This window comes from Phyllostomus discolor, chromosome 2 (assembly GCF_004126475.2).
Source record: "Phyllostomus discolor isolate MPI-MPIP mPhyDis1 chromosome 2, mPhyDis1.pri.v3, whole genome shotgun sequence".
Lineage (NCBI taxonomy): Eukaryota > Metazoa > Chordata > Mammalia > Chiroptera > Phyllostomidae > Phyllostomus > Phyllostomus discolor.
In genome coordinates this window covers 212,596,039-212,609,135 of record NC_040904.2, presented here as the reverse complement: position 1 = coordinate 212,609,135, position 13,097 = coordinate 212,596,039, and the positions used below count along the sequence as shown (strand labels likewise).

The window sequence follows — 13,097 nt, the reverse complement described above, 5'->3', positions numbered from 1 at the left end:
TCCGGTCCCTGCCTTCTTCCCCACCTCCACCCAGCTCTGTCAGAGGGGGAAACAATGTTGGTAATAGTGGGGTGACCGCAGGCTGGTCTTGGGGGGGGGGGTGATCCACCTCAGAATCCAAGGGGAAAGCTTTTCTTTTACTGCTGGAGGCCCCTGAGCCCGCACCTGAGAGCAGCGCAGCCTTTTTCTTTGGAAAGCTGAGGGCCTTCAATACTTGGTCCAGTTCCACGGACAGTGTCTGGTGGACCTGGCAGGGCAGGGGGTAAAAGGATAGCCCCCATATTCTGGGAGCTCAGACAGAAAATGACCTACCCCAATATCCGTTCTACCCACCCACACATCCCAGTGGCACCCAGAATGGCAGAGGAGGCCATGCGTGGTCTCGTGCGCCTCACCAGCCCTGGATTCCGGGATGTGGGGAGGGAAGTCAAACCCTTACCTGGAGAACCCCACTTCCCTTAAATCTCCCCCATCCTCAAGGACCTCCTCCACCAGGGAGCCTTCCAGGGCCTCCTCTGTGGTCTGGTCCCTGCCTCAGACCACCACCTGACTAACTTAGACCTGGAGCCAGGCAGTCCAGAACCAAAATCCCGGCTCTGTCACTGGCCAGCTGCGCGGCCATGGGCGAGCCACTGCATTTCCTTCCTTCAGCCAGGAAACAGGGACAATGTCACCTGCGTTCACTCCCGCCAGAGCTATCATGAGGAACAGCTGAGGAGCAGCACTGGTGAATGTGATCCTTCAAGTCAAAGCAGTGCCCTGTGCCCTGGCTGGCATGGCTCAGTGGACTGAGAACCGGCCTGTGAACCAAAGGGTCACCGGCCCCATTCCCAGTCAGGGCACACGCCTGGGTTGCCGGCCAGGTCCCCAGTAGGGGGTGTATGAGAGGCAACCACACACTGATGCTTCTCTCCCTCTCTTCCTCCCTCCCTTCCCCTCTCTCTAAAAATAAATAAATAACATTAAAAAGAAATAAACTTTAAAAAAGAAGCAGGGCCCTGTGGGGTTAGTGGGGGTGGCAGGCTCAAAGCCACGAGTCTGCTCCGCATCCCTCATCTAGAACACAAGCTGCGGGAACTGCTGCTCCCCTGCTAGGGTCTCTCACACAGCGGCACAGAGCAGTGCTTCAAAAACGTCTGCAGGCTGGTGGTTCTAGGCAGGAGAACCGACTCGTGTAAAGTTAGGGCTGTTCCATGCTAACACAAGATGTTAACAGAGGAAAACTGTGTGGGGGTTTCCTCTAACAATATGGGAATTCTCTGTGCTGTGCACTCAATTTTTCTGTAATCTAAAACTGTCCTAAAAACAAAGGCTATTAAGAATCAATCAATCAATCAAAAACAAGCAAACACAGGTACGGAGAGGGGAAGGAGCACAGGTGATTGGGAGAGTTGAAAACACCCGGTCAGAGGACAGGCCGGAGGTGGAACGCAGAACACAAGGCCGCAGAGGGGCGAGGTGAGAGGGGCTAAGCAGCCACGTGCGGGACAAAAAGCCAAAGGAGTGCAGGCAGAGGGGCAGTTCAGACAGACTGTGGCTTCGGGGACAGATGTGGAGGAGGGGAGCGGGTGGGGGCCAGGAGATTGTGAAGAGGCCGCATTAGCAGCGAGGAGAACAACAGGCCTAAGCTCCAGGGCAGGGGGAAGGACGCAAAGTGAAGGCAGTTACGTAAGTGGCCAGGCAGGAGCTGAGGGCCGAGGCAGAGCCAAGGACATGGGGCAGGCTTCCGCCCAGGCAGTGAGGGTCAGGGATATGGACTGGTCCACGAGCTCCACACAGAAAAGCAGGAAAGGTTCCTGCACACCTGCAGTTCTGCTATAGCATAGATCTGCCACCTAGAGGTCACTTCGTTATTTTTAAAATTTTTTATTAAAGGTTTCTTTTTTAAAGATTTTGTTTATTTATTTTTAGAGAGGGAAGGGAGGGAGATAGAGAGAGAAACATCAATGTGCGGTTGCTGGGGGTTATGGCCTGCAACCCAGGCATGTACCCTAGCTGGGAATCGAACCTGCAACACTTTGGTTCGCAGTCCGCGCTCAATCCACTGAGCTATGCCAGCCAGGGCTATTTTTTAAATTTTTAAAAATAAGATTATTTACTTATTTATTTTAGACAGAAAGGAAGGGAGGGAGAGAAACATCAATGTGTGGTTGCCTCTTGAATGCCCCCTAACTGGGGACCTGGCCCACAACCCAGGTATGTGCCCTGACTGGGAATCAAACCTGTGACCTTTCAGTTCACAGGTCAGGAATCAATCCACTGAGCCACACCAGCCAGGGCAAGAATTCAGGATCTTTATGCCATTCTGTGCCCCAAAGCCACAGGAGTTACAGACTAACCTGAAGACTGCCACTGTGCTGTTGGGCAGAGAAGGAGGCAGTGAGCAACCAGGCAGAGCAGAGGACTGTGGTCCTGGGAGAGCCCTCCTCAGCCCAGGTAAGTGCCAGCATCTTCTCTAGAAGCTCTATCAGGGATGTACTGCTCAGGAGCACTGCAGCAGCTGTAGAAGGTCCAGCAAGGCAGGGGTCACGTGCGTTATACAGAATCCCAACACGGTGGTTAGTTAGCAACCCAATGGGAGCTTCACATACACAGTGAATGAACCCAAGGATCAGCTAGAGGCTCCAAGGGTCCCAGTTACATTCCACAACCACAGGTTATCAGAACCAGAAAGGCCCTTATGACCATCTGGTCCGGCCACATCCCCCCCTTTTTTTTTAAGATGGGAAAAGTGAGGGCAGCAAGGGCCACAAGCACTGCCCAGCACCCTCCTCTTCACTACTACAGCCTGGGCCCCAGCACCTCTTCTCTGACTGCCCGGTGTGGTCTGGTGAAGGCTCCAGTACAGGAAGTTGAAGGAGGGCTGCAGAATGTCCGTGTCAGTGGGGCTGCATTCCCCGCACAGCTTGCTCACTGCAAAAGACGAGAGTCCCCAGACACCTTCTCACAGATGAAGGCCCTCAGCTAATTTCGGGCTTCAGTCTTGGGGACCAAACACAAACTGGATGTGCTCAGTGCTACGGCCAGTGAAAAGAAACACAGTGACGAACCTGAAGTCATCTTCACACTCTCCACCCGAATAAACATCTGGCAGGCAGCCCATCGCTGCACAGGAGAACAGACTGCACAAGTCTGGGCGGGCAAGAGGTACCCCGTAACGGCGCTCATGCCAGCACGGACTCCAGGCTGGATGCTGTGCAGAGGTAGGCCAATCTGCTACCCTTAACAGGCAGAAGACCCAGACTCCAAACTCTGCCAGCAACGGGGCGCTACCTACCTTCCCAGAGGAGCTCTGCAACCATCCATATGAGTTCCCTGAGCTTGCCTTATTCTCTCTCTCACGGCATCCCCATCTGGCTAACTGCTTAATTCCTACTCTGCAATCAAGATTCAGGTCAAAGTCCACCTCCCGCATGAGACCTTCCTTAAGCTCTCAAGGCGAGCCCTCATCAGAGAGGTTACTACACCGTAAAGTACAGAGGACACATCCCTTTCCTCCCGGGAACTGCCACTCCTTGCTCCCTTGTTCCTGCGACTCCAATATTAAAAAACCTACCTAAGTTTCCAGTCACCTTTTTGTCAACCACATCATACCTGACTTCTAATTGGCCTGTGGTCAACCAGACAAGCAGGCCCACTACCCCAACCCCCAAAACAAACCACATACCCTCCTCACTCCTGAACTATAGTCCTGTACCACCAAAACTCTCAAATAGAAGTACTCAGTGGTTATATGTCAATGTGTATTACATTTAATGTGCGTGTTTCAGCCCATTATTCCTCCCTCTCAGAGACCCTCTGATGGCTAATTTTGTCACACACAGACCTCACTCCCAGCTGAGTGTCATTCTTGACCTGACAGACAGGCCAACAATGACCAGCACCAAGCTGGGCCTACAGGTCCTTTTTGACCCTGACACTGATCTTCAAATGAGGAGGTCTGAACTCCAGGCAGGAAATGAACCATCCTCACTTGTGGCCAGAGGACCTGACAGTTCACAGATACTGAAGATGCCATTCTGTCCTATTAATTTCAACCTTTCCTCAGTAAATCTTCCTGAGGCACCTCCTATGAAGTGGCGACTGAATTAATGAGCAATGAAAAGTCCTAATAAGGTTTGGGGTGGGGGTAGAAAGGAGGCCGAGAGACTGTGAACTGGGCCGTCAGACCCTGAGTCAGCCGTGGGGCCGAGGGGAAGCACTGAACTTGTGCCAGAAAACGATCTACACGGACAGTATCCACTGTAGGCCTACTCTGCACCGAACGCTGCGTGGATTCCATATGTACAGTCAGTCCTTCTCTCAGCCCTACATCGGGAAGCAGTAGTATTTTACCCACGAGGAACCTAAGGTTCACAGAGACTGGGGGACTGTCCAAGGTTATACCACTAGTGAGAACAAACGCAGGCCTTCCCAACTCCAGTGCTTGTGCACATCACATAATTTTATATATACACCTATTCTGGGGAGTGTCTCCCAAACACTCCTGGGGAACAGCAGAGAAAGATCTGAAAGGCCCCTTAGCAAGAAGCCTATGGGAACATTCATTAGCTCCTTCCAAAGGGATGAAAAGAGGGGAGAAAGGAGCACCCCCAGCCCACCCAGCCCTGGGCCCGCGAGCACTGTGCCAAACAGCTGGCACCTTGGTGAAGGAGCTTCATGGCCACGCTGTCCAGTTCTTGTCCCGACTCGTTCCTGAGCTGCACCAAAGACAGGAGGCTCAGCAGCAACGGCAGGTTCCCCGAGGCTATGAAGAAGAAGGGCTGGTCAGGGGCCTGATGCTCAGGTCAGTTCAAGGTCAGACAGATACCCATCCAGCTGTAAATGGTTTGTTGGGATTTACCCCGCTTCCTCCTCCTTCCTTCTTCATTGGGCACAGGGACAACTGAAATACTGAGTGCTAGTTCGGGGCTGGGTACCAAGAATTCAGTATTTCCCTTAATCCCCTTAGAACCACATGAAATGAAACAGGGACTGTTATTCCTATTTTGCAGTAAAGAAAGTTGAGGCCTAGAGAGGCTGAGTGACTTCTGCAAGGTCCCACAGCTAAGAAGTGGCAGGGCCAGGGCTTGAACCCAAATCTGAATTCAATGCCCACAGTCTTCCTACTAGGTGTTTCCACTAAATATCGTGGCTCTCCAACACTGTTGTCAGTTGGGATGTGGTTCACACTTCCCTGCAAAGAAAGGATTCAGCTCCTCCAGACACCCTTAAGTCTGTTTCCAAAGCCCACCTCCAGTCAGGACTGGACCCAGTGCCATGGCTCTCCTCCAGTTTCTAAGCACTAAAGTACTTGGACATTCATTTTAAAAATTCAACTTTCTAAAAATAGGGTAAGACAAACCAATCCCAACCTTTTCTGTGTCTCCATCCTATGCCAAACATCAAGCTTCCTTGACTCCAGGGAGTCCCATTCCAGATTTGGAAACTATCCTTCTGGATCTCACTGGGAGCTTCCAGTACATCACAGATCCACCCCCTCCCAGGCTCCTGCTGGCGGCTGCTGCTGCTTGCCTGGCCTCCCCCACATTTCCAGCTTTCTTCTTCCCAACTGGAGGCTGCCATTCTTGTGACAGCTCTGAGCACATGCAATGTAGGGTGGGGACATGCACACATACATCAAACACACCCACCCATGCTACACACGCAGAATCATTAAACACAAAAAGACTCACACTCACACACACACGCACACCCCATACCAAATATGTTGAGCTTCCAAAGAGAGGAAGGAGGTGAAATTTAGCTTGATCCCACACTGGCTGACTCATCAGGGCAGAGACGCCCATGTCATACTGACTTTCAGGTCAAAAAGGGCCCCGAGCAGCTGCAGACTGACCTTCTGATGGGGAAGCCCCATGTTCCACCAGCAGATGCTGCAGGATCAGCAGGAAGTGACCTCGGATGAGACCGCCCACTTGAACATCCTCATTCCTCCTCAAAAATGTCCTCAGGACAATCAGCACCTTGCGTGCTACGTCCACGGGGCTGGAATAGATGAGGTCCTGGGCAGGGAAGAAGAACATCAGAGCTCAAAGGGTGTCACGGTCGGCAACAGCAGACAAAGAGGGTCTGGGAAAGGGCCCGGGCTGATGGTGCAGCAGAACCTGGAAGTAGAAGCGTTCACTTACTCAGCACCGATTATACACCACCCTGACATTCTACAGGCCCATGCCAGGCAGGTGGAAATGGACACTTACAGAGATTATAAGATGTGGACACAAAGGGGTCACATACAGAACCTGACGAGCTCAGGGAAGGCGAGCACGACAGGCTTCCTGCAGATTCAGAGACTGAAGGTAAGCACATACGGTGGTGGGAACATAAAAGTTCCTAACTAAAGGTGAGTGACACGGGCAGTCACATCCTAGGCCTGTAGCTTCCTTAACGAAGGGTCAATCTTTACCTTAAAAGTGAGCCTGTTTATTAACTTTTTCCAGCTCAGGTAGTATACTTCTGAAGTGTCCGAGTCATCTCCTTTTCCAGACCCCTCAAGGCACACATACCATCTCTATGCACATAATTGTTAACTATCCTGTACCCACCAATGTAAAAGAAGTATCTCTTCCCTTTTACTTTTTATGCAACCCCAGAGATTTCCCTCCTACCCCAACCCCATCTGTGTTCTCCTGACCCCTTACTCTACCACCAATGGACTTCACGTAACCCTCCTTTCATTCTAATGTATAAGATAAGCAGCAAAACTGCTTTTCTCTGGAGCATTTTCTCAATCCATTGAGATCTAGCTTCCCAGCAATTGTCATCAGTTTGGCTCAAATAAACTCAACAAAATTCTCTATAGGTTTGGACATTTCTTATGTGGACAGTGTGGTGCCAACGGTCACATAAGCCAGTACGTGGTACAGCTAGGATTTGAATGCAGGTCTACCAACTCCAAGTCCAAGTTCCTTCTACTTTCCAGGATGCCTCTCTCATGTAAATGGAAGCATCAGGGTCAAGAAAAGGTTATTTCAGGACAGCACATCCTGAGTGTGCCTTAAGGGAAAAGAGAAGGGGGGGGGTGGAGATGCCACAGGGTAGGGTAGGTTAGGACAGATTTGGGGCACAGGGAGAAGTGAGGATCAGGTCAGGCCCTTTCTCTGCCATGGCAATCTGGCTATTTCTGCTCCAAGCTATTGTGTACAGGCCTTGGGTTCAGACAGTGGGACAGGACATTGCATTTTATTTGCCTTCACAGTTAGTTTAATGAGTATATGTTAAAGGCAAAGCCAGTCAGAAGCTGCACCAGAGGCAATTCCACTGATAGCTTTTAGCACCTACCAGCTCGAACAAGACAATTCCTTTGGACAGGCTAATGTGCAGAGCCAGTTAGGGCTGGGTGCGATGAACACAAGGTCATACACAGGCTCCCTTTCCAGGGAGGACAGCTCCGGACACACAGAGACATGTCTACAAGGCACCTGACCAGACAATTCCAGATGTGCTGATCATAGGATGGCACAGGGCTATCTGGCCTTGGCTCTTCACAAACCTCCAAGACTGCCAAAGAAACAGCTATAATATCAACAGCAACCACTCAGTCAGGGCCTACTAATGTCAGGTACTATGTTGTTTAAACAATAGCTATATATGTCCTGGTTGGTACGGCTCAGTGGACTGAGTGCTAGCCTGTGAACCAAAGGGTTGCTGTTTCGATTCCCAGTCAGAGTACATGCCTGGGTTGCAGGCCAGGTCCCCAATAGGAGATGTGTGAGAGGCAATCATACATTGATGTTTCTCTTCCTCTTTCTCCCTCCCTTCCTCTCTGTCTAAAAATAAATGAATAAAATCTTTAAAAGAAACAGTAGCTATATATGTTTGTTTATCTGTCTTCATAATAACTCTCCCAGGTAGGTTCACCCCGAGTTTTCAAGTGAGGAAATGGGCAAACCAAGTACTGTAGTTTGCTATCAAGAAAGCAGTGGCATTGTAACTATGAATTAATGAAGGACAGAGACGAGATCAGCTTCATCTTTGTCACCTTGCCGGGCTCAGAAAACATTTCTGGAAGGAGAGAATCACAGAACGGAGGGCTGGAGGGAATCTCAGTGTGTTTCCAGCAACCCTTTTACTTCGCAGAGTGTGAGGCTGAAGCCCGGCGGGGGTGTGGTTTGCCCAAGGTCACAGGGCCGAAGGCTAAACCAGTTTCCAGGGCCTGCTCCTTCAACATCAAGTATCTGCCTGATTGCCAGAGCTGGCCCCTCAGAAACCTGAGTTAGTGTATTTTAAATGCCCAAAGAAAGGGGGCTACTCAGGCTTTGGTGGCCATGTGAATGCAGAGGAAGGAGTGCGCCCCACTGCGTGTGTGACTGGAGAGGCTCTGGGCGGAACACAGCCCGCTCCAATCTCTCCTGCCCAGAGCTGTCCAGAACTCTCTGGGACTGGACCAACCAGGGTGACGTGGCCAAGCAGGGAACAAGCACAGCTTCAGTGACACCACTGTTTTTCCACATCTAAACAACCTACAGGAAAGACCACCCACTGATACGAGTGGCAATTAACAGCTTGTTTTTGGTTGTTAATTACCCATATCAAAAACAGAAATTGGTACCAATGCATATTTTTAGACTCTTTTCCCCTCCTGTGGCTAGAAGCTGGGTAGAAATGGTAGGAATTATATATGTGAACAGACAACAAAGTTGTTTCTCACTTCTTTTAAAGCACTGATGTTTCTAGAACCTGGTTTAGTGCAAAATTCATTAACTTTAGGCTCCAGTTATCATCATGACCCTTACTAGCTAATGACCTTGGGTAATTCAATAACCTTTTCTGAGATTAACATTGTGGTTCAGTCAGTCATACTAAGAGCGTTCCTATGTATTTTTTTTTAGAGAGAAAGAGAGAGAAACATCTATGTGTGAAAGACACATCGACCAGTTGCCTCTCACACGCCGCCAACTGGGGACCTGGCCCCAACCCAGGCATGTGCCCTGACTGGGAATCAAACTGGTGACCTTTTGGTTCCCAGGCTAGTGCTCAATCCACTGAGTCACTCTGGCCAAGGCCTATTTTTTTTTAATTGATTCTAGAAAGAGGGGAGTATAGGGAGAAAGAGAGGAAGAGAATCACTGATCGGCTGCCCCCTGCATGCGTCCTAACTGGGGACCAAACCTGCAACCCAGGCAGTTGCTCAGACTGGAACCTGACTAGTGACCTTACCGTTTGCAGGATGATGCCCAACCAACTGAGCCACACTGGCCAGGGCCCTGTGTACTCTTTCATTTATCCCCCTATTATCTCCATTTTACACGTGAGAAAAATGAAGCTCAGAGAAGCCTTTGTCTTCCTGGAACTCTACGCAGCACCCAGCCCTGAGTGCAGCTCCTTCTTATTGAGCTCTCTCCACCTGCCACAGCTCAAGGCTCCTCTCTGCCCTGCCTCCCTGCAAGAAGGAGGGGTGATGGGGATAATGTACATTCAAGGACAAGAACTGGGTGACCAAAACAAAGGTTGGGGTACCTGCTCCAGCTTGCCTAGGGCAGATTTTCTCTAGGAATTTGGTTTCCTGACAAATTCGGATGCAACGGCAAACCCCGCCTGTTGCATCCGCTTGCATCTGAAACGCAACAGAACAACCATCTGGTTGCCTGGCCAAATAAATTGCAAGGGGGGCAAAAAAAGAAATGGAGGGGAAGTGTATGGATTAAAGGATACTTAAAACACATATTCACACATAAAAAAAAAAGGAAGACTAAACTATAGTGTGTATACTAACCTGACAAAACGTTAAGTAAATGTAAGAAAGACACGACTATAAAAGTCAGGCTAGTCGTTTCCTAGGGGACAGATACGGGTCACCGCTGAGGGGAGCACGTGCTGGACTTCCGGAGGGGCTGCAGGTTCTGTCTCCTGACACACGTGGCGCTTCCTGGAGCATTCCCTTCTAATAATTAAGCTGTGCAAGTGTTTGGTGTGATTTTCTACGCTTGTTGAAAGGACAAAAAAAGCCCCTTTCCGGTCCCCTTTACTAGAGATAGCTATCACTTCCTTGGGTCTGTCAGGCATAATTCTCTATTCTCAGGCCTGGAGAGATTACTGAAAGCGTCCCCCACGCAGGTGTTTTAAAACTTCTACAAATAAGACACGCCAGACAGGAGCACTGGACCCGGAACCCAAAGATAACAGCAGAACAAACTGAAGCCTGCATAATCAGCCCGAAACCTCCTAATTTACAACTAATTGCCATGACTACTTAGCTCCATCCTCTTCCCCTTTTACCACCCCCAAAAAACAAACTCACAGCCCCAACTTCTTGCTGCTGGTGTATCTCTTCATACCAGCTCCTGTCCTCTTAGAAAGGAATAGAAAGTGAATAAAACTGCCTTTTCCTCTCTTTGAGAATTCTTTCACAGCCCACGTCACCAGCCATCCAGATACTTGTGTTATTTTTCATATATGAAAAAAAAATTTAAATATTTTATTTATTTATTTTTAGAGAGGAGAAGGGAAGGAGAAAGAAGGAGAGAAGCATCAATGTGTGGTTGCCTCTCACACGCCTCCCACTGGGGACCTGGCCAGGAACCCAGGCATGTACTCCAGACTGGGAATCGAACTGGTGACCCTTTGGTTCACAGGCCAGCTTTCCATCCACTAAGCCACACCAGCCAGGGCTCATAATAAATTTTTTAAAATAAATAAATAGAATTTGGTTTCCTGAGATTCATTTTCTTTTTGGCTTGTTGCTTTCCTGTATTTATGTCCTTTGAATCTAGCAGCCTACAGCAGCCTTCGGTTAGGGAGGGACCTCCATCCTAGGCAGATCGGCCCGAGAAGGAGAACTTGGGAAAGAAAGATAATAAACTCCATTTGAAACAGAAATGTCAAATAGATAGTTAGCTGTGTGGGTCTGGAGCCCAAAAGAAAGGTCAGGGATGGGCAGAGATATGAGTCATCAGCATATGACAGGAGGCAACCGAAGCTCTGGAAATGAGACAACCCAGAAAGAACACATGGAGTGAAAAAGAGAGCCTAGGACAAAACCTTGAGGAACATAAACTTTCAAGTGCCAGCCAGAGAGAAAACTATGAGACTAGCAAGGAGCACCAAGAGAGGTAGGAGAAAAAAATGAGAGTTGGAGTTAATGAAACCAAGAGTGAAGCAACAAAAAGGAAGCGGACAACCATCAAATACTAAGAGGATATGTAAGATGAGAACCAAAAAGTCCACTGTCATTAGCCACAAGCACACCAGTGCCGATCCGGGTGAGAGTGCTTTCAAGTGGTGATGGAAGTGGAAGCCAATGGGTGGAGGAATGAGAGATGATAATTTCAAGAGCAGAAAACTAGTTCTAGGAGTTTGGCGGTCAAGGGAGGGACACAGGGGTGGAAAGGGCCGAGAGGACAGGGCCGAGTGAGAGTCAGGGTCCAGGCAGAAGACATCCAGAGCAACCAGGAATAAGCCCCGAGGGGCTCAGACTCTCCAGCCACTCCCACAGCCCAGTGTCATAACCCAAGATTTTTTTCTAGCCTCACCATTCCCTCCCTTCATTGATGCTTTATAAGTCTCCATAAGGTGACAGAAATGAAACAAGCACCTGTGATTTCCTCAAGAGCAAGAACTGATCAACCATACCTGAATTATCTAATGCCTACTACCTAGTAAATACCAAACAGATGTATGATAAATGAAAAGTGAGTGACTGAATTCAAGGCCTCTAAAAACCTGATCCTCAGGGTTTGAGTCATTGAAAGGAACTCAAATTTCCAAGAGGTGCCTCTTAAAGGGCCTGTATGTGGACTTAATTCAGACTCACTCCCTCTGAGCTCCAGCACCAGGGTAGCAGCTTGAAAGGCACCAGTGGAATATGGGGAGTAACTGAAGTGTTTGGCATCAGGGCGAGAGCTGCGGCACGGCTTTATCCAAAAGAGAAAGGTGGGCAGAGGTCACTGTTCCTTTTCTGAGCCCTTTCCCCACAGAGCTGCAGAGCCAGAGTGGGACTACATCAACCTGGCTCACGTGGTTTGCTCCACCCTGGGGAATCCCTGATGCTCCACCCCAGGTACCCCACCCAATTTACATCCCACCCAAGCTGGTAACAGTGGCTTTTCCACATAAACAGCTGGTCTCAGCCCAGGCTAGACATCTTCCTAAACCCTCTCAAACAAGGAGAAATCAGCCTCAGTGAGCCCCCAGGCACCATACCACTGGCCAGGTGGCCCCAGGCCCAGCACTAGCAACAGCCAGTTTTGGATCACAGTCTGGTTTTACCTGGGAACCTCCAAGCCCAGCACAGGTAGCAGCCACCTGCAGATTGCTTTGTAGCTCACACTGGGTGGCCCCAGGTGGAACACAAGTGGTGGCTGATCCTGGCCTGCACCACCAGGGAAACCACACAGCCTGTGTGCCCAGTGGACAGCTACAGACCACGTTGGAACACTGCCACCCTGCCCCTGCACAGCCAACCCTCCATGGAGGGCGGAAGCTGGTGGTCAGTGGTCACAGCCAGTCCTTCAACCTGACTGGCCTGGGTAAATCCCTCCCACTGATCTGCCAATAGCAATCAAGGCTCAAGTACAAGAGGAGGGTGTACTCAGCCCACACAGAGGATGAACTCCAGGTACCCAGCTTGGGTGATAAGGGAGGCTACATCACTGGACCCTGTAGGACAACTACTATATTAGGCCACACTACCAAGACAGGGAGTCATAACAGCTCCACCTAATACATAGAAACAAACACAGGGAGGCTGCCAAAAGGAGTAAACAAAGAAACATGGCCCAAATGAAAAAACAGATTAAAACTCTAGAAAAAGAACTAAATAAAATGGAGATGAGCAATTTATCAGATACACAACTCAAAACACTGTTTATAAGGATGTTCAAGGAACTTAGTGAGTACTTCAACAGCATAAAAAAGACCCAGGCAGAAATAAAGAATACACTAATGGATATAAAGAACAATTTATAGGGAATCAACAGTAGAGTGGATGAAGCTGAGAATAAAAGCAATGATATGAAACATAAGGAAACAAAATACAACCAATCAAAACAAGACGAAAAAAGCATCCAAAAAAATGAGGAAAGTATAAGCAGCCTCTGGGACAACTTCAAGAGGCCCGACATTTGCATCCTGGGGGTGCCAGGAAGAGAAGAGAAAGA

The 13,097-nt window shown here is 49.3% G+C and overlaps 1 protein-coding gene across 1 annotated transcript in view; it reads right to left on the bottom strand.

Moving 5' to 3' along the window:
* Positions 1 to 13,097, bottom strand: part of MEI1 (meiotic double-stranded break formation protein 1) — a 60,981-nt gene that overhangs the window by 10,666 nt on the left and 37,218 nt on the right. Inside the window, exons 21-25 of the mRNA XM_028532810.2 lie at positions 5,840 to 6,005; positions 4,643 to 4,747; positions 2,803 to 2,913; positions 2,340 to 2,500; positions 166 to 247 (exon numbers count right to left, since the gene is read on the bottom strand). Coding sequence (XP_028388611.1) covers positions 166 to 247; positions 2,340 to 2,500; positions 2,803 to 2,913; positions 4,643 to 4,747; positions 5,840 to 6,005 — 625 coding nt within the window. The remainder of the gene's footprint in view (positions 1 to 165; positions 248 to 2,339; positions 2,501 to 2,802; positions 2,914 to 4,642; positions 4,748 to 5,839; positions 6,006 to 13,097) is intronic.